Raw genomic sequence first — 25,510 nt, forward strand, 5'->3', positions numbered from 1 at the left:
GAGTTAAATTTTTTACAGAGTATGGTGGGGGTGTGGAAAGCCCTGCGAGGGGCAGTAGAGGCAGATACAGTAAGTATATTTAAGAAAATTTTGGAAAGGCACATGGATGATAGAAAAATGGAATGCTATGTAGGAGAGAAGGGTTAGATTGAGTTTAGAGTAGGTTAAAAGCTCGGCACAATATTGTGGGTCATAGGGCCTGTACTGTGCTGTAGTGCTCTATGTTCTATGTTTAACTGAATTTCAGAAAAGGAGTACAATGCATCTATATCACTACAAATGACCAAAGATGACTCTCTTCCCCATTATAACCCTTAACATGTCTCACCTCTTTTCCTGTAAATCTTCTGGGGGTTCTGCCTCTTCAGTCTTCTGCTGTGGATGGCGATACCGTCGCTTTCGAGTTGGTGTTATGTCAACCCTGTCAGGCAGACTGACGTCATTGGACTCACCTTGGGATGACAGAGAAGAATGGGAGACAAATATGTTAAATCTCTGCATTTTTCACATCTACACATCAGACAGTTTGAAAATCTGATCTCAATCAAATTTAACATAGCACTGTGTTGAATTACAGCAAGGGGATGAGCCATTTCTGGAACTTTCCTTGTTAGCTTCAATGTAGAAGGAGGCAAAGAGAATTAAAAATACTTTCCCATAAACTTAAAACTGTCTCCTCTTGGTCAATCACAAACTGAAACCAAACTGTGGAGTGATCAGTTTGTTGAACAGGTGATCAGGAAAATATAAAGATTTTCTCCAAACTTCTCCTTTCGGTTTCCATTTACTACATTTCAAAATGTTTAATCATCCATTTCTTGTTGGTTTTATTCTTTTTCTGTAACTTCCATCATACCAGTTGGATATAGCGTATCACCATGGCAACCCTGGCTCACCTTGTGGGAGGTATTACCTCTATGTCATCCATCCTTGGGCCACCCTTGATGCATCTCATAACTAACAAATTTCATCTCTTTTCCACTTCTGATGAAACATTAAATCTGTTGTCGCCTAACCTCCTGAGTATTTCTGATACTTACTGTTTTTATTTCAGTGTTTGTCTCGTTCTCCTTCAGCACTAGTAGTTTATAAATTCAGTGGTGGAATGGATATCTGTTTGGTTCAGTGATGGATGTTCACTATCCAGGCCCAGGATACTTATTGCTAACCTCAGGTTTTTAGGACAGCAGCAAGAAACTACACTCAAAATGCTTAACATCAAATAGCAAACTTATACTGTCCACGTTGATCCAACTTTAAACCACTCTTTTACAAGGCTGTTTACATTGTAAACACATGCTGGATTTATGTACTTATGCACATTTTATTCCATATTTGTACTGTAGCCTCCAACTTATTTTTATATCATTCTTTATAATTACTGATTGTGCTTTTTTGTTGCATGTCACACCAACACACCCCAGCAAATTCCTAATATGTGTAGATGCATTTGGCAAATAAAGTTGATCCCTGATCCTTGAACTAAGACAGTAACCTAATCTTGGACCTTCATTATATTAGCGGGCACAGAGCACAGCAGCCAGGGCAGTTTTCACAGCCTCAGCGCCATGGAGACGACCATCACAGAAAATGAGCAAAATCGGCTCTCGTCCTGACAGACACCCTGTCTTTTCAGTCTGTCTGGGCTGGTGTTTAATTTGACCAAACAACGGAACAGCGAAAGGCTCCAGCGTCCTGGAGAGAGAACTGAGCGAAATTGGCACCTCCCTCCAATCTGGACCGGTGTTTAAATTCTCTAAACAGTGTAAAGTACCCCACACTGGGACTCGGGCCCACTGCTGCAAAGGGACCCGGATCTACACCACACTGCCCAGCAACTCGCTCTGGGCCTAGATTTTGTCACCCAACCCAAAGCCGCTCTCAAGCCCTTCAAATCAGCTCAGCACCCAGAGCGATCCAACCTCGTACCCAGGCCAGTTGTACAAACATCGAAATCGAACCTACTCTGCCTGGGCCCCAATTTTTCCTTACGGCTTCCAGAGTGATCCAACCTTGTACCCAGGCCAGGTGTACGAGCACTGAAATCGAATCTACTCTTCCTGGGCCCGATTTTTCCTTACAGCATCCAGAGCAATCCAACATCATACCCAGGCCAGTTGTACGAGCATTGAAATCGAATCTCCTCTGCCTGGGCCCCGATTTTTCCTTATGGCAGACAGAGAGATCCAACCTCGCTCCTGGGCCAGCTGTACGGGCGTCGGAACTCCATCTGCAATGATTCATCGATAGTGTCAGAAGCATGGCAACACTTGCGGGCTGCTCCCAGCACATCCTCAGTCTTTGATGCAACGGATGCATTTCACTGTATGTTTCAATGTTTTGATATCCATGTGACAAATAAAGGCAATCTACTCTTTAAATCCTTATAACCGATAAGACATAAGGTCTTGATCAACACATCGACCTATTAACCCACCCCACCACAACATACACATCACCTAGTGTGACTTTCTGTATGTACAATCCTTCTACAGTTATTTGTACAGTGCGGTTTATAGAATTTTATACTTTATACTTTATTGTCACCAAACAGTTGATACTAGAACGTACAATCATCATAGCGATATTTGATTCTGTGCTTCCCGCTCCCTGGATTACAAATTGATAGTAAATATTAAAAATTTAAATTATAAATCATAAATAGAAAAATGGAAAGTAAGGTAGTACAAAAAAACCGAGATGCAGGTCCAGATATTTGGAGGGTACGGCCCAGATCTGGGTCAGGATCCGTTCAGCAGTCTTATCATAGTTGGAAAGAAGCTGTTCCCAAATCTGGCCATATGAGTCTTCAAGCTCTTGAGCCTTCTCCCAGAGGGAAGAGGGACGAAAAGTGTGTTGGCTGGGTGGGTCGTGTCCTTGATTATCCTGGCAGCACTGCTCCGACAGTGCGCGGTGTAAAGTGAGTCCAAGGATGGAAGATTGGCTTGTGTGATGTGCTGCGCTGTGTTCACGATCTTCTGCAGCTTCTTCCAGTCTGGGACAGGACAACTTCCATACCAGGTTGTGATGCACCCTAGAAGAATGCTTTCTACGGTGCATCTATAAAAATTAGTGAGGGTTTTAGGGGACGGGCCAAATATCTTTAGTTTTCTCAGGAAGTAAAGGCGCTGGTGGGCCTTCTTGGCAGTGGACTCTGCTTGGCTGGACCAAGCCAGGTCATTTGTGATATTGACCCCGAGGAACTTTAAGCTTCTGACCTGTTCCACTTGCATACCACCGATGTAACTTGGGTCGTGTGGTCCACTAAAGTTGGTTTTCTATTCATAATTACCGTGGATTTTTAAAAATTCCAGTTTATGCTTATTGCATTTTTTTATGCTACACTGGATCCAGAATAACAGTCATTTCATTCTCCTTTACACGCAATAAACAATCTTGAATCTTGATTTAAGCTTAGAACTGTCGAACACGTACACTCAATATCAACACAGTCCCATTCTTAGTATTATCACAGTTCAGCTTTAGCAATACCAATTTTACTCTGCTATTTCCAGATAACTTTGTGTTTCTTTTTGTGATGGCACTTTGCCAACTCTGAGTATATCTGTCATTTTCTTCTATTATTATTCACTTCCTTGAGCTATTTGCCTTCATGTTTTAAATGGAAACATGACTAAGACTCAAGTCAGAATAATAAATAGATTCAATTGTCCTTCATAAGTGTGATAGCAGTCGCAGTACAATCACTCGAGTTGATATGATGTACTCTGAAGGGGTTGTCTATTGGTGGGTACTGTAGAAGAAAATCTGAGATCCACATATCCTGGTGCAGTATGGACAAGAGTAAGTGGTGGCTGTGGTTAGCGGTTGGATCTTTTGGTTGTTCAGTCTCCCCTTTCTCAGCAGCCGCTTGTTCTCTGCGACAGGGCAGAGGTCGTTCTCTTGCAGTGTAGCTCCATCTTGAACAGATTTTCTCCAGGTGTATCTATCAAGTTCAGAAGTGGACTGCACCCTGGAAGACTTAAATGTGTATGCATTTCTCAAGTACATAATTTTTAACTATTAACAGAATGTTACCTGAAACTGATATTAAATGGACTTTTTTTAGAACATAGAACATAGAAAACCTACAGCACAATACAGGCCCTTCAGCCCTCAAAGTTGTGCCAAACATGTCCCTACCTTAGAAATTACTCGGCTTACACATAGCCCTCTATTTTTCTAAGCTCCATGTACCTATCCAAAAGTCTTTTAAGAGACCCTATCATATCCGCCTCCACCACCATTGCCGGCAGCCTATTCCACACACTCACCACTCTCTGAGTAAAAAACTTACCCCTGACATCTCCTCTGTACCTACTCCCCAGCACCTTAAACCTGTGTCCTCTTTTGGCAACCATTAGTGGGGTCTGACCAGGGTCCTATATAGCTGCAACATTACCTCTCGGCTCCTAAATTCAATTCCACGATTAATGGAGGTCAATACACCGTATGCCTTCTTAACCACGGGGTCAACCTGCGCAGCTGCTTTGAGCATCCTATGGACTCGTACCTCAAGATCCCTCTGATCCTTCACACTGCCAAGAGTCTTATCATTAATACTATACTCTGCCATCGTATTTGACCTACCAAAATGAACCACTTCATGCTTATCTGGGTTGAACTCCATCTGCCACTTCTCAGCCCACTTTTGCATCCTATCAACGTCCCACTGTAACCTCTGACAGCCCTCCGCACTATACACAGCACTCCAACCTTTTTGTCATCAGCAAACTTACCAACTGATCCCTCCACTTCCTCATCCAGGGCATTTATAAAAATCACGAAGAGTAAGGGTCCCAGAACAGATCCCTGAGGCACACCACTGGTCACCGACCTCCATGCAGAATATGACTCGTCTACAACCACTCTTTGCCTTCTGTGGGCAACCCAGTTCTGGATCTACAAAGCAATGTCCCCTTGGATCCCATGCCTCCTTACTTTCTCAATAAGCCTTGCATGGGGTACCTTATCAAATGCCTTGCTGAAATCCATATACACTACATCTACTGCTCTTCCTTCATCAACGTGTTTCGTCACATCCTCAAAAAATTCAATCAGGCTCGTGAGGCACAACCTGCCTTTGACAAGGCCATGCTGACTACTCCTAACCATATTATACCTCTCCAAATGTTCATAAATCCTGCCTCTCAGGATCTTCTCCATCAACTTACCAACCACTGAAGTAAGACTCACTGGTCTATAATTTCCTGGGCTATCTCTACTCCCTTTCTTGAATAAAGGAACAACATCCACAACCCTCCAATCTTCCGGAACCTCTCCCGTCCCCATGGAGGATTCAAAGATCATCACCAGAGGCTCAGCAGTCTCCTCCCTCGCCTCCCACAGTAGCCTGGGGTACATCTCATCCAGTTCCAGCGACTTATCCAACTTGATGCTTTCTAAAAGCTCCATACATCCTCTTTCTTAATATCTACATGCTCAAGTTTTTCGGTCTGCTACAAGTCAGCACTACAATCACCAAGATCCTTTTCCATAGTGAATACTGAAGCAAAGTATTCATTAAGTACCATTAAGTACCTCTACTATTTCCTCCGGTTCCATACACACTTTCCCACTGTCACACTTGATAGGTCCTATTCTTTCATGTCTTATCCTCTTGCTCTCCACATACTTGTAGAATGCCTTGGGGTTTTCCTTAATCCTGCCCGCCAAGGCCTTCTCATGGCCCCTTCTGGGTCTCCTAATTTCCTTTTTATTTCAGATTTCTACTAGTTATAATTTAAAAAGATTAAAATTGTCATAGCCACAACTCTTTCCTAAGCAAATACTTAAGATTTCCAGAATCTTTTGTCCTTTTTGTTTACTTTTAAAATATATGAGCCGTGGAACATGTCATTTCCTTAAATGATGGCAGTGGACGGCTTAAAGAGGACCAGCAGAATTTTGAAGATTATAAATCATGGCAGAAAATGAAATATATTATTTCATCAACTCAGTCTCAGATGCATACAGTTTTGAGGAAAAATTCTTGTACAGAAAGAGATAAAATGTCCTTGAATCATATTTTAAATCTAAATGGTTCTTCGTAATTCTAGACAGCTCTGAAGTACCTGGCAAAAATCTCCAAAAATCAAAATCAGAAGCCGGTTTATTATCACTGACATTATGTTGTGACATTTGTTGTTTTGCGGCAGCAATACTGTGCAATATAAACATGCTATAAGTTACAGTAAGAAATATAAAAAATAAATAAGTAGTGATAAAAAGAGCAAAAATAGTGGAACAACGATCATGCGTTCATTGGCCGTTCAGAATTCTGATGACAGAGGGGAAGAAGCTGTTCCTAAAATGTTGAGTGTGTGTCTTCAGGCTCCTGTACCTCCTCCCTGATGGGGGTAATGAGAAGAAGACATTTTCTAGATGGTGAGTGTCGTTAATGATGAATGACACCTTCTTGAGGCATTCCAGTTTAACGTTGTCCTTGATGGTGGGGAAGTTTGTACCTATGAAGGAGATGTCTGAGTCTATAACCCTCTGCAGTTTCTTCTTAACTGACTTTCACTCTTACAGCTTTTTGGTTTTTACAATGGATACAAGGAGCAGATTTTGCCATATAAAAGGACAGTATTTCTAATTGAAACACATACTGTACTCCTTTTTCTAATTTGGATATTAACTTTCTCTATATTTTAAGATTCCTCCCTTTTAGTAGCAGCAGATAACTAGAAGAGTAAAATATTTTAGCAGGTCAGGCGGCACATAAGGAGAGGAATATGTAGTACAGAGCATATTGATTGGCAGCATCGCAACTTGGTAAGGAAACATCAATACCTTTGAACAGAAAATCCTACAAGAAGTAGTGGATATAGCCTAGTCCTTCATGGGCAAAGCCCTCACCACCATTGAGCACATCTACATGAAAAACTATCACAAGAAACTGGCATCCATCGTCAGGGACCTCCACCACCCAGCACATGCTCTCTTTTTGCTGCTGCCATCCGGAAGAAGATACAGGAGCTTCTGGACTCTCACCACCAGCTTTAGGAAGAGTTATTACCCATCAGCCATCAGCCTTTTGAACCAGTGGAGATAACTTCACTCAACATCACTTGCTCCATCATGGAAATGTTTTCACCACCAATGTATTCACTTTCAAGGACTCTTCATCTCATTTTCTCAATCGTTACTGCTTATTTATCTATCTATCTATCTATCTATCTATCTATTTATTTATTTATTTATTTTTTATTTCTTTCTTTTTGTATTTGCATAGTTTGTTGTCTTCTGCACTCTGATTGAATGTCCAGCAACACACATCAAAGTTGCTGGTGAACGCAGCAGGCCAGGCAGCATCACTAGGAAGAGGTACAGTCGACGTTTCAGGCCGAGACCCTTCGTCAGGACTAACTGAAGGAAGAGTTAGTAAGAGATTTGAAAGTGGGAGGGGGAGGAGGCGATACAAAATGACAGGAGAAGACAGGAGGGGTAGGGATGGAGCCAAGAGCTGGACAGGTGATTGGCAAAGCGGATATGAGAGGATCATGGGACAGGAGGCCCAGGGAGAAAGACAAGGGGGGAGGGAACCAGAGGATGGGCAAGGGGTATAGTCAGAGGGACAGAGGGAGAAAAAGGAGAGTGAGAGAAAGAATGTGTGTGTAAAAATAAATAACGGATGGGGTACGAGGGGGAGGTGGGCATTAGCGGAAGTTAGAGAAGTCAATGTTCATGCCACGTTGAATGTTCAGTTGGGCAGTCTTTCATTGATTCTCTTAGGGTTATCATTCTATAGATGTATTGAGTAAGCCCAGAAGAAATGAATCCCAGGGTTGTCTATGGTGGCTTCAATGTTCTTAGATAGTAAATTTACTTTGAACTTTGAATGAACGTCACATTGGGAGTTTCTCTGGTTAGCGGACGATTTCCCTCCACGCCTCTCTGATGTAGTGGGGAACCATGTACGAGGCAAGTTACAGCAGTGGTTTGCCATTACCTTCTGCCGGGTGAATTTCCAAAGAGATCACCAGCTCGTAACCCAGCACAGATGGAAAGCATGCAGGGGAGCCGGCTGGATTCGAACTCGGGAATAAACAGTCAATTTTTCGGACTGAGACCCTTCTGTTGACTGTTTATTCCTCTGATAGATGCTGCCTGACCTGCTGAGTTCCTTCAGCGTTTTGTGTGTGCGGCTTTGGATTTCCAGAAATTGCAGAATCTCCTGTTTATAAAATATTTTAAATGATTTTCTTTGATTACGTAAGAACACAATAAGTTTTCAGATCTAACCTTTTGAGAATGGTACCATTCCAAACAGGTTGGTTGACAAACAGTTCAACTTCTGAATAGTCTAACAGTAACTTGTGGTAATCTCTAAGTCTTACACTGTACTTCTGTGACAAAACAACAAATTTCACCTCATCTGTCAGTGATAATAAACCTGAATCTGACTCATCCTGAATCCCTCTCACTGCGTTTACGTCAGACACCATTCCTGCCTGCCAAGCAACATCTCGTTTCACCAACACAGTATTCCCACTGGGGTCTTGTTGCATATATAATTCCTTATGACATAGGAGGAGGCCACTTGGTCCATCAAGTCAATGCCAGTGTTTGAAGCAATTGTATTTCTTCTCTTATCTCTCCCTACCTCACATGCCTATCAACACACCCACACTGGACATAATTTACAGTGGTCGTCTAACCTAACAGTCAGCACACCGAGCAAGGTACCTGTTACAATAATATCAATTTAGAATCTTCCATTTCTAAATTTTTTATGTTAGAAGTGGAGGATCTGCTTTAGTGAGCTGTGTCACACAGACTTTCATGCAGGCTTGAGCTGCTAAGACCGAAATATACCTCAGAATAATAAATTTAACATTCTTGAGCAATGAACTAGGGATTTGCTTCAATTGGAAAGGCTGAACTATACACACAAAATGCTGGAGGAGCTCAGCAGGTTAGGTAACATCTATGGAGGGGAATAAATAGTTGATGTTTTGAGCCAAGACTCTTCATCAGGATTGGAAAGGAAGGAGGCAGAAGTAAGAACAGGAAGGTGGGGGAGGGGAACGAGTACAAGCTGGCAGGTGATAGGTGAAACCAGGTGAGGGGGAAGATTGGTGGGTGGAGAGCGTGGGGAATGAAGTGAGATGCTGGGAGGGGATAGGCGGAAGAGCTGAAAAAGTGATAGGTGGAAGTGGGAAAAAGAGTGAACGATGGTGGTTCTGATGAAAGTGTTAAACCCATCAATTTACTTTACCGCCTGGAGTTCATTGGGGAAGGATTGGCCTTGCTGGGTTTCCCCACCATTACAAGGGTGAACTGCTGCTTGTCTCTCACACCAGGTCAGATATGGTGTAGAATCTGACACTCTACCGACTGTGGGTTAAGGAATGATGAGATTTTCCTTTTAATTCCTTATCTTAATCCTTCAAAATCAGAATCAGAATCACATTCAGAATCAGAATCAGGTTTAATACCACTGGCACCTGTTGTTCTGCCAGCTCCGATGCGCTGAGCTGTAACAGCATTGCGCCAACCACTACGCTACTATGGCACCAACACTTTTCTACATTTATTTTATCATAAATGTATGATAGTAATAGACAAAGTACAACCAGGGTCACATTAACACTATTTACTTTGCATTTTCCTTTTTGTATTCTTATTTTGTGTTGAAATATTCTGGAACTATTGCAGAGGGGGGGACAAAACAGAGTTATGTAGCTTGTAATAACTTCAGATTTAAGTTTGGATTCAGATTCAGATTCAGATTCATTTATTACATATACATCAGAACATATAGTGAAAAGCATCGTTGGTGTGACCAACTAGCACAACCTCAGGATGTGCTAGGGGCAGCCCACAAATGTTGCCTCAAATTCCGTAGTCAACATAGCATGCTGTATGCCCATGGTGCTTGTCAGAACAATACAGAACACAATAAGCAACAAAAGAACAACAGTAAAACAAAGTGCCATTCCTCACTCTCTCCCAAACACCCACACAGACAATGTGGACATACCTAACAGCTGCATAATATTCAGGTTGTAAAGCATGTCACAGAAAAGCAAGTATGTTATCTCTTGCATTTTACTATTTATTTTTGATCATTTCCATTATTTTGCTTTTGCCTTTGTTTTTTTTTTCTGTGCAATATGTAGTCTTGCAAGTGACTTGTGATGGATTACCGTTCAGAGTTCCCTCTCTGGACAGGTGAAGTGATATCTGTTCTTGCCAGATATCGCAGCTGAAAATGAGGAAGTGTTTGAAATCTCTTGGGAGCCCTCTCCGCTGCTATTACAGGTACATTCAGAAACATGCCGAATGAAAATCGTGTCCAATGAATCTTCTTTCTATTCACTCCTTGCAATATGTCACTAAAATGAACACACGATTGAACAGCAGTCGACCACTCCTTGAATGTAAACCTGCTCAGCATCTTAATAAGATTGAAGATTCAGTTTGTTTACTGCCATTCTATAGTACACAAGTGTAAAGGAGAACAAAATGAGTGTCACTCCAGATATAATGCAGCATAAAAAAACACAATCATAAGGGACTCAAGGAAAAAACACATAAGATTTGCGTATCTTTGTAGACTGTTTGCATAAGGTGATGCTGAGTGCAGGAGTACCTGTTCATAAGGTGACTGACAGGAAATGATAAAGTAGTGGTGATCAGGTTGTGGTGGGGTGGATCAGTGGATGGAAGTGTTGATCAGTCTGACAGCTTGGGGGAAGCAACTGTTTTTGAGTCTGGTGGTCCTATTAGATCATGGCATTGCTCTCTGCCAACAGTAACCTTTCATTACTTTACTCATTAAGCATCTGCCTGAAAAACACTCCGATGCAACCACCCTTAAGGAAGCAAGTTCCCCGAATTCACTAAAGCTTGTGGGCGTGGGGAAATCAAAAGAGCACAAGCGCATTTCTCCATTTGTCAAAGTTTCAAAAACTGGCAATTCCTCAGTGATGAGCTGATCAGAATCAGAATCAGAATCAGGTTTATTATTACCAGCAAATACTGTGAAATTTGTTAACTTAGCAGCAGCAGTTCAATGCCATACATAATATAAAAGAAGAAGAAGAAAAAAGTAAATCAATTACACTATATGTATATTGAATAGATGAAAAATTGTGCAAAAAACAGAATATATATTAAAAAAGTGAGGAAGGGTTCATGGGTTCAATATCCATTTAGGAATCCGACAGCAGAGGGGAAGAAGCTGTTCCTGAATTGCTGAGTGGGTGCCTTCAGGCTTCTGTACCTCCTAACTGATGGTAACAGTGAGAAAAGGGCATGCCCTGGGTGCTGGAGGTCCTTAATAATGGACACTGCCTTTCTGAGACACCACTCCCTAATGATTTCCTGGGTACTCTGAAGGCTTGTACCCAAGATGGAGCCGACTAAATTTACAACTCTCTACAGCTTCTTTTGGTCCATAACAGACAGTGATGCAGCCTGTCAGAATGCTCTCCATGGTAAATCTATAGAAGTTTCTGAGTGTACTGGTTGACATACCAAATCTCTTCCAACTCCTAATGAAGTATATTCGCTGTCTTGCCTTCTTTATAACTTCATGGATATGTCGGGACCAGGTTAGGTCTTCAGAGATCTTGACACCCAGGAGCTTGAAAGTGCTCATTCTTGCTACTTCTGATTCCTCCATGAGGATTGGTATGTGTTCCTTCATCTTATCCTTCCTGGAGTCCTCAATCAGTTCTTTTGACTTACTGATACATAGATAATGGGGAGAAAGGGAAGGTTTTTTTTTTACCTTAATACAGCAGTTCCCAACCTGGGGTCCATGGTATAAAAAAGGTTGGGAACTCTTGCTCTAATACAACACTACAATATGATACTTCTACTTCTTCTTCTTCTTCTTGCGCCCTTAACTGCTGATGGAGTCGTCGGGGCGCTGTCATGCCAAGCTTTGCACCAGTTTGGTGTGCTCATCATGCGGCGTGTCTTGGGCATCTGAAACCTGGCGGAGCCCATCCCTCTCCAGGTTGACCACAGCTAATTTCCTCCAACTAGGTGGCTCGCCTTGGTTGTGAACACGTGGCCGTTATAGTTCATCTGAGAACATTTCAGCCCTGGCCAGTGACTTCATCATGGAAGTCATTTGCCGAGTGGTGCCGTGTTTACACCACCCCCTCACGTGGTTTAGCCCGCCAGCTGAAGCGGTTTACCGGGGTATGACACTTGGAGCCAACACGTGAGAGATTTAGGAGATGGATGAGGACCAGTGATGCCCGTCCACCCTGTCTGGTAGGAAGCAGCATGCCAGACATCAAAGGTACTACCTCTATCCATAGTAGTAGTCATAGTCATACTTTATTGATCCCGGGGGAAATTGGTTAATTTCCAGAGCCCCATATACTTAATAACACTTTAAAACTGACCAAGTAATTTTCAGTTTGATAAGTCTATTTTAACAGAGAGAGTAATAGATGCCTGGAATGGGTTACCAGGGGTAGTTGTGGAATCAGGCAGTTTGGTGCAGTTTAAGAGGCTTTTAGAGAGACACACGAATATGAAGGGAATGGAGGGATATCGATGAAGCACGGGGGAAGGGCCTGATGGTTGAAGGAAAGTTATTACCTTACAATCATCAGGCTCCAGAACCAGTGTGGATAACTTCACTCAGTGAACACTGAACTCATCACTAGACACAACTTAAGGCCTCACTTTCAAAGACATTACAACTCATGTTCTCAGTATTATTTTTTCTGGATTTACTCAGTTTGTCTTCTTTGGCGCATTGGCTGCTTGTCACTACTTGTTTGTGTGTAGTTTTTCATTAGTTCCATTGTATTTCTTAGTTCTAACTGTGAATGCCTGCAAGAAAATAAATCTCAGGGTAGTATTTGGTTCCACACAGTGCCTATAAAATGCATTCATCCCACTTGGAAGTTTTCATGTTTTATTGTTTTACAACATTGAATCACAGTGAATTTAATTTGGCTTTTTTGACACTAATCAACAGAATAGGTCTCTATCAGCTTTGCACACCTGGACACTGCAACTTTTCCCCATTCTTATTAAAAACCGCTCAAGCTCTGCCAGATTGCATTGGGATCATGAGTAAACAGCCCTTCTCAAGTCCAGCCAGAAATTCTCAACTGTTTTGAGGTCTGGACTCTGACCTGGCTGCTCCAAGACATTGACTTTGTTGTTTTAAAGCCATTGCTGTGTAGCTTTGGCTTTATGCTTGGGGTCATTGTCTTGCTGGAAAACACATCTTCCTCCAAGTCTCAGTTCTCTTGCAGACTTTATCAGGCTTTCCTCCAGGATTTCCCTGTATTTTGCTGCATTCATTTTACCTTCTACCTTCACAAGCTTTCTAGGGCCTACTGCAGCAAAGCATCCCTACCGCATGATGCAGCCACCACCGTGCTGCACGATAGGGATGGTGTGTTTTTGATGATGTGTGGTGTTAGGCATCATGGCCAAGATTTCATAGGAGTTTTTTTTCCAACAGTGGCTTTCTCTTTGCCACTCTTCCATAAAGCTGCGACTGGTGAAGCACTCGGGCAACAGTTGTTGTATGCACACTCTCTTGCATCTCAGCCACTGAAGCTTGTATCTCCTCCAGAGTTGTCATGGGTCTCTTGGTGGCCTCCCTCACTAGTCCCCTTCTTGCATGGTCACTCAGTTTTTGAGGACGGCCTGGTCTAGGCAGGTTTACAGCTGTGCCATATTCGTTCCATTTCTTGATGATTGACTTAACTGTACTCCAAGAGATATTCAGTAAATTGGAAATATTCTTGTATCCATCTCCTGACTTGTGTTTTTCAATAACCTTTTTGTGGATTTACTTGGAGTGTTCTTTTTCCTTCATGGTGTAGTTTTTGCCAGGATACTGACTCACCAGCAGTTGGACCTTCCAAGTACAAGTGTACTTTTACTACAATCAATTGAAACACTTTGACTGCACACAGGTCTCCAAAGCAGATCTCCATTTCAGTAATTATATGACTTCTAAAAGCAATTGGCTGCAGTAGTGATGATTTGGTGTGTCATATTAAAGGGGGGAGGGTGAATACTTATGCAATCAATTATTTTTTCTTGTTTTATATTTGTAAGTAATTTAGATCACTTTGTAGAGATCTGTTTTCACTTTTACATAGAAGAGTTGTTCTCTGTTGATCAGCGTTTAAAAAAAGCCAAATTAAATCCATTGTGATTCAATGTTGTAAAACAATAAAACATGAAAACGTCCGGCGGGGGGGGTGGTGAATACTTTTATAGGCACTGTATATGTACAAAGTTCAAAGTTCTGTACATGTGTGAAATAGATTAGATTTTATAATAAATTTGCTTTGAACTTTGAACTTTAGTATAAATTGGCATTAATATCGATTCAACATTATAGGCCAAATGGCCTGTCCAGAGCTGTATTATTCTATCTTCTATGTTTGATTTTTAAAATGAATTTAATTTTGAAGTAAAATTAAAGAGAATCCTGAGCAGACCTTTTAAAAACAAAAATCTTGCTTAATCTACTTTTTGGAAAGAATCAAGTAAACTTAATCAACATACATCAAAGTTGCTGGTGAACGCAGCAGGCCAAGCAGCATCATGATGCTGTCTGGCCTGCTGCGTTCACCAGCAACTTTGATGTATGTTGCTTGAATTTCCAGCATCTGCAGAATTCCTGTTGTTTGCAAGTAAACTTAATCTGTACCTTTGAGTGGTTTAAAACTAACACAGAGCTGGGACGAGACAAATTGCTTCTCAAGGCAGCCTGTATATAGACCCAGTTCCTTCGTGAACACTCTTATTGTAACCTTAAAGACATCAACATTGCCTTGTTATGCTGGGTCTGATTTCAGGATCAAACAATGAGATTTATGGAACCGTGTTAACTTCAATGGATGACAAGGTTTGTAAAGCAATAAAAAGAAGATATTAGGGGAGCAAAAGGAAAGAGATTACAGACTAGAAAAGAAAATGCCACCCTGAATTGCACTGTGACCAGGGGAAAATCTAAAGATCCTTTGTTAAAGGCATCCTTTCCTAAATTAGCTAGTGGCAGTTATCTTGTAAGAGATTACATTCTAACTGAGCTCCTTTCAAACGCAAGATGCCACAGTGTCAAAACTAACTTCTCTATACCATCCGGAGACCTAATGTCTATTATCCACTTGAGGGATAGGTACAAAAATAGCTTCAGCACCACAGCTCAGGAGATTCATGGCCTCTCTGTCAAGGATTGCAGTGACCCACACGATATCACGGGTCACACGGGAGCTGTAATCTGACTTTTGCTTGGCCACCAGGGCATTTCCTTTTGAAAGGACCCAAACGGCTCTCAAGTTAGTTATCCAAAAGCATGAATTACCTCTGATCTTTACACTGGTAGAGAAATCCATTATTTTTTTAAAAAAACTCTGTCTGGGAGAAAGATCTAAAGATTTAAGATTGATTCAAAATTCAGGATTGTTTATTGTCACTCCAGTACACAAGTAGAAAGGCAAACAAAATGATTATTACTCCTAATCTACTGCAGCATAATAAACAATAAGCATAAAACATAATAAATATAAATATAAAATCAACCCTATAAACACAATGTATGAGCAACTGTTTGAGTGTGGCCTATATACATTAAGTTAGCTTTTAAAAACGCAAACACGAAGAAATCTGCAGATGCTGGAATTTCAAGCAACACACATAAAAGTTGCTGGTGAACGCAGCAGGCCAGGCAGCATCTATTTATATATGTATATATTTATAGACAGATTGTACAGATTGTATGCACATAAAGTGACGCAGTGATGCAGCAGCATCTGTAAATAAGGTGACACGGTGACTCTGACAGGAAATTATAAAGTGGTGGTGGTTGGAGATGTTGATCAGCTTGATGGCTTTGGGTAAGTACCTGTGTTTGAGTCTGCTGGTCCTATGATTCTTCCTTTTATTTCTAAGGAGAAATAACCATAGGGCAGACAGTCTCAGTGTACCACGGCATAGAAACACACCCTTCAGCCCATCTAGTCTACGCCAAACTCTTATTCTGTCTAGCCCCATTGACCTGCACCTGGACCATAGCTCCCCAAATCCCACTCATCCACAAACCTGTTAAATGTTACAATTGAACGCACATCCACTACACTCAGGGGTCCCCAACCTTTTTTCGCACTGCGGACCGATTTAATATTGGCAATATTCTTGTGGACCGGCCGACGGGGTGGGGGGGTGTGTTCAAGTTCAAAAGTGCGTGACAGGGAATGAGGAAAGGTCCAGCTGACTCATATTGTTTCCTCGCGGCCCGGTAGCACATGCTTTGCGGCCCGGTGGTTGGGAACCACTGCACTACATCCACTGGTAGCTTGTTCTACACTCTCACCACCTTCTGAGTGAAGACATTCCCCTTCATTCCCATTAAATATTTCTCCTTTCAGCCTTCACCTATGACTCTTGTTCTAGTCTCACCCAACATCAATGTAAAAAGCCTGCTTGCATTTACCATCCTCACAGTAAAATAGCGTTACAGGCCACAAGGGATGTACAAATATTTACATATTTGTACCTGGAACTCTGATCAATATTTAATTAATTTAATCACTCTCCTGAATAATGAACAAACAATGTCACATTTTATCAGTAAATTCAAAAGGTATTCTTTGCAGACAGAATAAATTTTTTAAATGGCCCAGTCTAATTTTCACATCTTTTACTTATTATGGATTCTTGCACACTGCTGGTTCTGTCCAGGGATATGTGAGATGAACATAGTGATTGGTCTTTTTTTAGCAGTGAGTCAGTAACTCTAGGGTCTGCTCTGAAGCACTGGTTTGCTACATTTATTTTGGCAAGTGAATGCACAAACCTGACAGACTACTTTTCTTTATGAAGTCTATAGGAATCAGATGCTGCTATTCCTATCAGTTTCACATTTTAGATTCCAGCCATTTGATCTCCTATTCCTTTTCCAAGTTTTACAACCACCATCTTGGCAGAGCACAACATGCCAGCGTAGTGGTTAGCACAATGCTTTACAGTGCCAACGATCAGGGTTCAATTCCAACTGCTGTCCGCGTGGATTTTGTACGTTCTCTCCGTGACTGCATAGGTTTCCTCTCACATTCTAGAGATTTATGGGTTAGTAAAAGCTAGTAACCTGTGAGCATGATATGTTAGTGCCAGAAGCATGACGACACTTCTAGGCTGCTCCCAGCACACCGTCAAGACTGTGTCTTCATTGCTGGAAATCCAAGCAAAACACACACAAAATGCTGGAGGAACTCATCAGGTCAGGCAGTATCTATGGAAAAAAGTATAGTCGACATTTCAGGTCCTGCTGAACGGTTTTGGCCCGAAACGTCAACTGTACTTTTTTCCCTAGATGCTGCCTAGTCTGCTGAGTTCCTCCGGCATTTTGTGTGTGTTCCGGGCAGAAGAGATTTGGTGCCTGTACAACTGGCCCGGGTGCGAGGTTCGATTGCTCTGGGCACCGAAAGGAGAAGTCGGGGCCCGGGCAGAGGAGATTCGGTGCCTGTACAACTGGCCCGGGTGCGAGGTTGGATTGCTCTGGGTGCCGAGCTGATTTAAATAGCTTGAGAGTAGTTTTGGGCTGGGCAACAAAATCTGGGAATGGAGTGAGTCGCCAGGCAGCGCGGTCTAAGCCCAGAGCCATTTTGCAGCAGCAGTGCTTTGGTCCCAGTGCAAGGCTATTTAGACAATTTAAACTCCAGCTCAGATCAGCGGCGAGAGTCAACTTCACTCACTCCCCACAGTGGTCACTCCTCTCTCCAAGGCGCCAGCGCCTTTTGCTGTTCCATTGTTTGGTCAAATTAAATGCCAGCCCAGATAGACTAAAAAGACAGGGTGTTGGTCGGGACGAGAGCAGATTTTGCTCGTTCTTCACGATGGTCATCTCCATGGTGCCAACTATGAAGACGGTCCCAGCTGCTGTGCTCTGTGTCCGCTAATATGATTAACTGATAAGTGAGACTTTGGGCCTTCACCGGGCTGCTCCAGGGTTCGGATCTGAGGACTTAGTTTTGGCTCGGAATGTTGTTGCTCGCTTCAATTGTCTGTACTATTTATACTTTTTTCTTTCTCTTGCACATCAAGTGTTGGTCTTCTATTTTTATTCTTTTTCTTTAATTGGGTTATCTTGCTTTGGGTTTCTTGCTTTGTGGCTACCTCTGTGCAAGCAAATCTCAAGGTTGTATAATTTATACATTCTTTGATATTAAATGTACATGAATCTTGAATCTATTTTTGTATTGGCACAGTTTGTTTTCTTTCCTAGGTTGGTTGTTTGGCTGTCTTTGTGTGTAGTTTTTATTTGATTCTATTGTATTTCTTTGTCCTACTATGAATATCTAAAAGAAAACGAATCTCAGTGTAGTATACGGGGACATAAATGTACTTTGATAAATTTACTTGTGTAAAGGAGTGGTCCCAATATTGATCCCTGAGGAACACCACTAGTCACTGGCAGCCAACCAGAAAAAAACCCATTTATTCCTACCTGCTGCATCCTGCCTGTCAACCATTCCTCTGTCCATACCAGTATCTTTCCTGTAAAGCCTTAGGATTTTATCTTGTTAAGTAGCCTCATGTGAGGCACCTTATCAAACACCTTCTGAAAATCTAAGTAAACTGCATACACTGCCTCTCCTTTGTCCACCCTATTTGTTACTTCCTCGAAGAACTCTAACAGATTTGCCAGGCAAGATTTCCCTTTACAGAACCCATGCTGACTTTGACTTATTTTATCATTAGTCTCCAAGTACCCCAAAAACTCATTCTTAATAATAGACTCCAACACTTTCCCAACCATAGAGTTTTGGCTAACAGGCCCATAATTTCCCCTCTTTGGTCTTCCTCCCTCCTTAAAGACCAGAGTGCTATTTGCAGTCTTCCAGTCCTCTGGGACCATGCCAGAATCAAGTGATTCTTGAAAGATCCTGATCAAAGCATCCATTACCTCTTCAGCAACCTTTCGCAGGACACTGGGATGTAGTCCATCTGGTCAGGCGCCTTATCCAGCTTGGGACCTTTATCAGCAGTTGATGCATTAATGTTGCAACATAGAAAAGTACAGCACAGAAACAAGCCCTTCAGCCCATCTAGTCTGTGCCAAACGATTTAGCCTGTGAAATGCTCTCAGTAACATGAGTATTGACAGCACTGTACAAGAAAGCAGAGCGTCAGTCATTTCATAAAATCCTTTCACTCCCCCTTTAAGTGCTGATGAATAATTATGCTACCAGAAGAGTTGAAACATTGCCAGTCCCACCTCCTTTCCTTTGTCCAGTATGTTAAATGCTTGGGCAGCATTTTGTTAACACACCAACCTATATATTATACTGAAATTATGAAATATATCACGGGAACATGATTTAAAACAAAAATATTAGCCTGACTACCTCAATGTCCACTGAAAAAAAAACAACAGGTCATTGACTTTGGGGAGAGGGATGTGGGCTTAGCTCGTGGTTAGCGTAATGCGTTGCAGCGTAAGCAATCGTGGTTCAATTCCCACATTCCAAACACATATGGATTAGGGTTAGTGAGTTGTGAGCACATTATTATTATTATTATAATATATACAATAATAATATATGAGATACAACATGGAATAGGCCCTTCCGGCCCTTCAAGCCACACCGCCCAGCAATCCCCTGATTTAATCCGAGCCTAATCACAGGACTATTTACAACGACCAATTAACCTACCAACTGGTATGTCTTTGTGCTGTAGGGGGAAACCCGAGTACCCGGGGGAAACCCTCACAGTCACAGGGAAAAAGGCACAAGCTCCTTACAGGCAGCACGGAAATGGAACTGGGGTCACTGGTACTTTAAAGTGTCGTGCTCACTAACCACTATGCTATTGAGCCACCCTAAATGTTATATTGGCATCGGAAGCATGGCGACACTTTCAGGCTGCCCCCAGCACATCTGCCGACTGTGCTGGTTATGGATGCTAAATGATGCATTTCATGATATGCTTCACAATCCACACTTGCCAGATGGTTTCAGATGCCATTAAAATTGGCCTTTCTCCAATTGAGAATCTCAACCCGAGGACCAGACCTATCCTTTTTCATAATCATCTTGAAAGTGATGAAAGAATGAAACATTAACACTACAATTATGTAGACATCTTTCTTTTTCCAGTCCCCATTTTGGTTCCTCCCTCATCCTTTTCATTCCCCTCACCTGTGTTATGTTTTGTAACTTCAAAACATAAAACTAATTGAAAGAAAAACACAGAGCAAGGAAGAATGTGTCTACCCTTAGTTTCATTTTACTTCAGTGAGGCGTGCACTTATGATATGGTGGCGTAATGATGTATGTCATTCAATTACTTTTACATATTACCCGTAATGAATTGTGTAAACAAAGAATGCTTTATCAAACAATATATTTACCATATTACTCAAATATTGCCTAGTTCTACAATTACTATCAAAGTATGTACATTATATGTCACCATATACTACCTTGAGATTCAATTTCTTGCAGGCATTTATAGGAAAAAATACAATAGAAATTTATGAAAAATAATACATGAACAAAGACTATCAAACAATCAACATGCAAAATAAGACAAACTGTGCAAATAAAAATAAATACTGAGATTATGAGTTGTAAAGGAAGTGACTCTGTATGTTGTGGAATCAGTTCAGAATACTGGTGAGTGAAATTATCCGTGCAGGTTCAGGAGCCTAATGGCCATAGGGTAATAACTGTTCCTGAACCTGGTGGTGTGGGATCTCACATTTCTGTACCTCCTGCTCAATTGTAGTAGTGATAATAGGGCATGGCATGGATCTAGAACAGTAGTATATTGATAAATTTTTGTCGGTACACATCGCACACCATTACTGAGTGATTGGACTCAAGAGCTTCTGCAGAGGCTGGAAATCGAGAGCAGCACAAACTGAATGAAGGGTCTTCTTTTGCACACTGGTTGTTTGTCAGTCTTTGTTTATGTATAATTTTCCATGAATTCAACTGCATTTCTTTATTTTCCTATAAGTGTCTACAACATGCCACGGTAGCATAGCAGTTAGTGTGACGCTCTTATAGCTTGGGGTGTCGGAGTTTGGACTTCAGTCCTGGAATCCCCTGTAAGGAGTCTGTCTGTCCTCCCCATAGAATGAGTGGGTCTTATCCAGATTGTCCAGTTTCCTCCCACAGTTCAAAGACCTACTGGTTAGTAAGTCAATTGGTAAATTGTCCCATGATTAGGTTAAGGTTATGTCAGGGGTTGTCTGGCTGCAGGCCGGCGTAGCTCGGAGGGCTGGAAAGGCCTATTCTGTGCTATCTCTAAATAAATAAATAACAAATCTCAAGTTAGTATATGGTGTCATTTACATGCTTTGGTAATAAATTACTTTGACTTTTTGCTTGGTTTTTAATTGGTTTTATCGCAAGGAGCATCCTTGGATGCTCTTTGTCAGTTTAACTGGCTGTGGGATTCTAATAAATCCATGAGGATATTACAGTTTTTGCAGGGCGGCTTCGAGGATATAGTGGGAAATGCTGGCAGCGACAGTGCTCAGTGCTTTTTGGACACTTTTGTTGTGAGGCAGAATATGTCCTGTCATGAGTATAATTAGAAGCTTGTTGCTGGGACATGGTTGGCCTGAGACAGGATACTGATGTTGGTTTATGGGCATGGATCTGGAAGATTTTGCAGAGACAGCAAGAATGATAAATTATCTGTGCTTTGAGATGCCTGCTGTAAGTTATCCACATCTTCAGCTCAAACAGCTGAGCAGAAGTCATTGTTACGTGACAGGCTATTAGCTTAGTGTCAGATCCAAGTTCTCCGTCTTCTATTACAATTGTCCTCAAGTGGTTGAAAGCTCTACCAGTAAACTGGAGCTAGTGATGGATGTTGTTATTATCGAAGAGGAGGTTTCCATCATATAAAAAGTAATAACTGTTGGCCCAAGGCTTGGTTGTCAGAAACAGAATCAGAATCGGGTTTATTAGCACTGACATATGTCATGAAATTTAATATTTTGTGGCATCATTACAGTGCAATGGATAAAATTTACAATGAGTTATAATAAGGGATATAAAAAATAAGTAAGTACAAAAAGAGATAAAAATAGTGAAGTAGTGTTCATCGGTTCATAGACTGTTCAGAAATCCAATGACAGGGGAAGAAGCAGTCCCTACAATGTTGAGTGCGGGTCTTCATGCTCCTATACCTCTTCCCCAACGGTAGCGATGAGACGAGGGCATGTCCTGAATTGTAAGGTCTTAATGATGGATGCTGTCTTTTTGAGGCATCACCTTTTCAAGATGTTCTTGCTGGTTGGGAGGCTAGTGTCCATGATAGAGCTGGCGAAGTCAACATCCCTCTGCAGCGTCTTTGGATTCTGCATATTGGAGCCTCCTATACCAGACGATAATGCAATCCATCAGCATGCTTTCCACCACACATCTGAGTGCTTAGTGGCATATCAAAGCTCCTCAAACTCCTAATGAATTATAGCTGTTATTGTGCCTTCTTTGTGATTACTCCAATGTATTGGGTCCAGGAGATGCTGACACCCAGGAACTTGAAGTTTTTCTCCACTCTTTCCACCACTGACCCCTCTGGTGTGTATTCTTCTGACTTCCCCTTCCTGAATCCACAATCGGTTCCTTGGTCTTGCTGATGTTGTTGTTACAGTGCATCAATGTAAGAAAATTGTGATGTGTGCGCATAGGGCAGTGGTGGGGTAAATTCCCACAGAGTCTAGAGTAAGAATGGGATCACATGGATGGATGTTTGGTGATTGGTACTCTAATTGATCAGATCAATAAGTGACACAAAACAAGCAAATGTTCATTTGATGCCAACCCAAAGATGGTACATGTTTGAGAGTGGCAGATGGCTAGTAGTTTTATATGAAACAGAAAAAATATTGTAACTATACAATCAAAAGAGATGTGGGGACATGTGTTATACACATTGTGGTGGGTGCCTGGAATGCACTACATTGGTTGGTAATGGGGGCAGATATCATAGGGGCATTAAAGAGGCTCTTGGACAGGTACATGATTCGGCAGGAAATGGAGAGATATGGATATGGTGTAGGCAGAAGGGGTGAGTTAAGTTGGGCATTTGATTACTAATTTAATTTACTTGGCACAACATAATGGGCTGAAGGGCCTGTTCTTGTGTTTCACTGTTCTATGTTTCATCATATTTCAAAATAGAAGCTATTCTATCGGGGGAGTATGGAAGATTAGCAGTTAGTGCATTGCCTTACAGCGCCAACGTACAAATCAGAATCAGAATCAGGTTTATTATCACCGGCATGTGACGTGAAATTTGTCAACTTAGCAGCAGCAGTTCAATGCAATACATAATCTAGCAGAGAGAGAAAAAATTTTTAAAAAAAATAATAGATAAACAAGTAAATCAATTACATATATTGAATAGATTAAAAATTGTGCAAAAAAAGAAATACTGTATATTTAAAAAAAGTGAGGTAGTGTCCAAAGATTCAATGTCCATTTAGGAATCAGATGGCAGAGGGGAAGAAGCTGTTCCTGAATTGCTGAGCGTGTGCCCTCAGGCTTCTGTACCTCCTACCTGATGGTAACAGTGAGAAAAGGGCATGCCCTGGGTGCTGGAAGTCCTTAATAACGGACGTTGCCGAAAGGGGCTTGGTTCCTGCTGTTGTCTGTAAGGAGTTTGTACGTTCTCCCCGTTACTGCATGGGTTTCCACCAATCAAGAACCTATCTACTGTTGGTTAACTATACACAATGACTTTGCCTGAACAGCTGTCTGTGGCAATGAGTTCCACTGATTTGCTACTCTCTGTCTAAATAAATTCCTCCTCATTTCTGTCCTATTCTGAGTCTCTGCCTCTGGTCCCAGACTCACTCCCTCACTATAGGAAACATCCTCTTCATGTCCACTCTAGGCACAGCATTCAATATTTGGTAGCTTTCAATGAGATCCCCTTCATTCTTCTAAACTACAGCAAGTACAGGTCCAAAGCCATTGAACACTCCTCACATGTTAACCCTTTCATTCTTGGGGATCATTCTCATAAACTGCCTCTGGACCCTCTCCAGTGCCAGTAAATTCTTTCTTATGGGATCCAAAACTGCTCACAATATTCTAAACGTTATCTGACTATTGCCTTATAAAGCCTTAGCATTACATCATTGCATTTACATTGACATCGTGCTTTCAAAATGAATGCTAACATTGCATTTGCCTTCCTTACTATACAGAAAGTAAAATTCCTATTACTGTATTACAAGGGATCTTGAATTTTCCAAGTATTTTCTCTGAGGGTTCATTAGTAACCAATTGTTTATTAGAACTGCTGATTTGGAAGTGCAGACAGTGCAGGTTATTCAGCTGTTGCTGCCTGAGAACAAGAGCTCTTACATGGTCTGCAGGTGCACATATTTTAACAAAGAAGCTCCAATATTAAATCTGGGCCACAGGTCCATCAAAAGTACCGTTTGAGTGAAAGTTTGTCCAAGAATATCAAGAATCCTCAGATGGTAAATATGATAATAAGCTTTCTGTCAAATCCAAATCCAACTCAGTCAAGCCCAAATCTTCCAATTTGATTCTCCATTGTTTCATTATAAATTACTGTTTCCTTCCTTTCATTTTTAATTTCCATCTTATTATCTTTGCATCTATAGGCAAGGACACAAGAGAATCTAAAAAATAAAGAATGAAGTTGGCATGTTAATTAACCTTTTATCGATCGACCAATTATTTGCCAACAATTCCCTTTTATATTCATTTCAAATAGTTCCACAGTTTCTCCTGTTTTACATTTTTGGGTAGATGGTGGTGACAAAGCAGCAATTGTCTACCTGCAGAATTATACTTGCATGGCTGCTCACAACTCAAGCTTATTACATCTCTGTAATGAGCCAGGAGAGGTGGACACAATGGCATATTCATGTCGTGCTCCTGTGTTATCCCACTTAGGTCTTATATCCTGCCGCCTTGGAAGGAGTAGAAGCTAGCCACTCTCAGCCACGAGGGTGTGCCAGTGAGGGAAGTGGCTCCACAAATTCACATAGAACATAGAACACTACAGACTTCAGCCCATGATGCGCCAACCTTATAAACTACTCCAAGATCAATCTATCTTTTCCATCTTACACAGTCTGCCATTTTTCTTTTATTTCTGTGCCTACCTAAGAGTCTCCTAAATATCCTTAATGTATCTGCCTCTATTACCAGCCCTGGTGGAGCATTCCACGCATCCACCACTCGCTGTTTAAAAAAAATCTACCTCTGACATCCCCACTATACTTTTCTCCAACACCTTAAAATTATGTCTCCTTGTATTAGCAAATTGCATCCTAGCGAAAGGCCACTGGCTGTGCCTCTTATCACCTCGTACACCTCTGCCAAGTCACCTCTCACCCTCCTTAGCTCCAAAGAGAAAAGCCTGAGCTAACTCAACCTATCCTTATAAGACATGCACTCTAATCCAGGCAGCATTCTGGTAAATTTCTTCTGCACCCTCTTCTGCAACTGGTGCAATTTATGGTGCAACTGTAACGAAAACCAATTTCCCCCGGGAT

General features: G+C 41.6%; 1 protein-coding gene across 3 annotated transcripts in view; it reads right to left on the reverse strand.

Moving 5' to 3' along the window:
* xrcc4 (X-ray repair complementing defective repair in Chinese hamster cells 4) overlaps window positions 1-25,510 on the reverse strand; it is a 419,861-nt gene that overhangs the window by 115,627 nt on the left and 278,724 nt on the right. For all 3 annotated transcript variants that reach the window (XM_063068529.1, XM_063068528.1, XM_063068532.1), the window contains one exon: window positions 329-452. In XM_063068529.1, coding sequence (XP_062924599.1) covers window positions 329-452 — 124 coding nt within the window. The remainder of the gene's footprint in view (window positions 1-328; window positions 453-25,510) is intronic.

Source organism: Mobula hypostoma, chromosome 16 (genome assembly GCF_963921235.1).
Source record: "Mobula hypostoma chromosome 16, sMobHyp1.1, whole genome shotgun sequence".
Lineage (NCBI taxonomy): Eukaryota > Metazoa > Chordata > Chondrichthyes > Myliobatiformes > Myliobatidae > Mobula > Mobula hypostoma.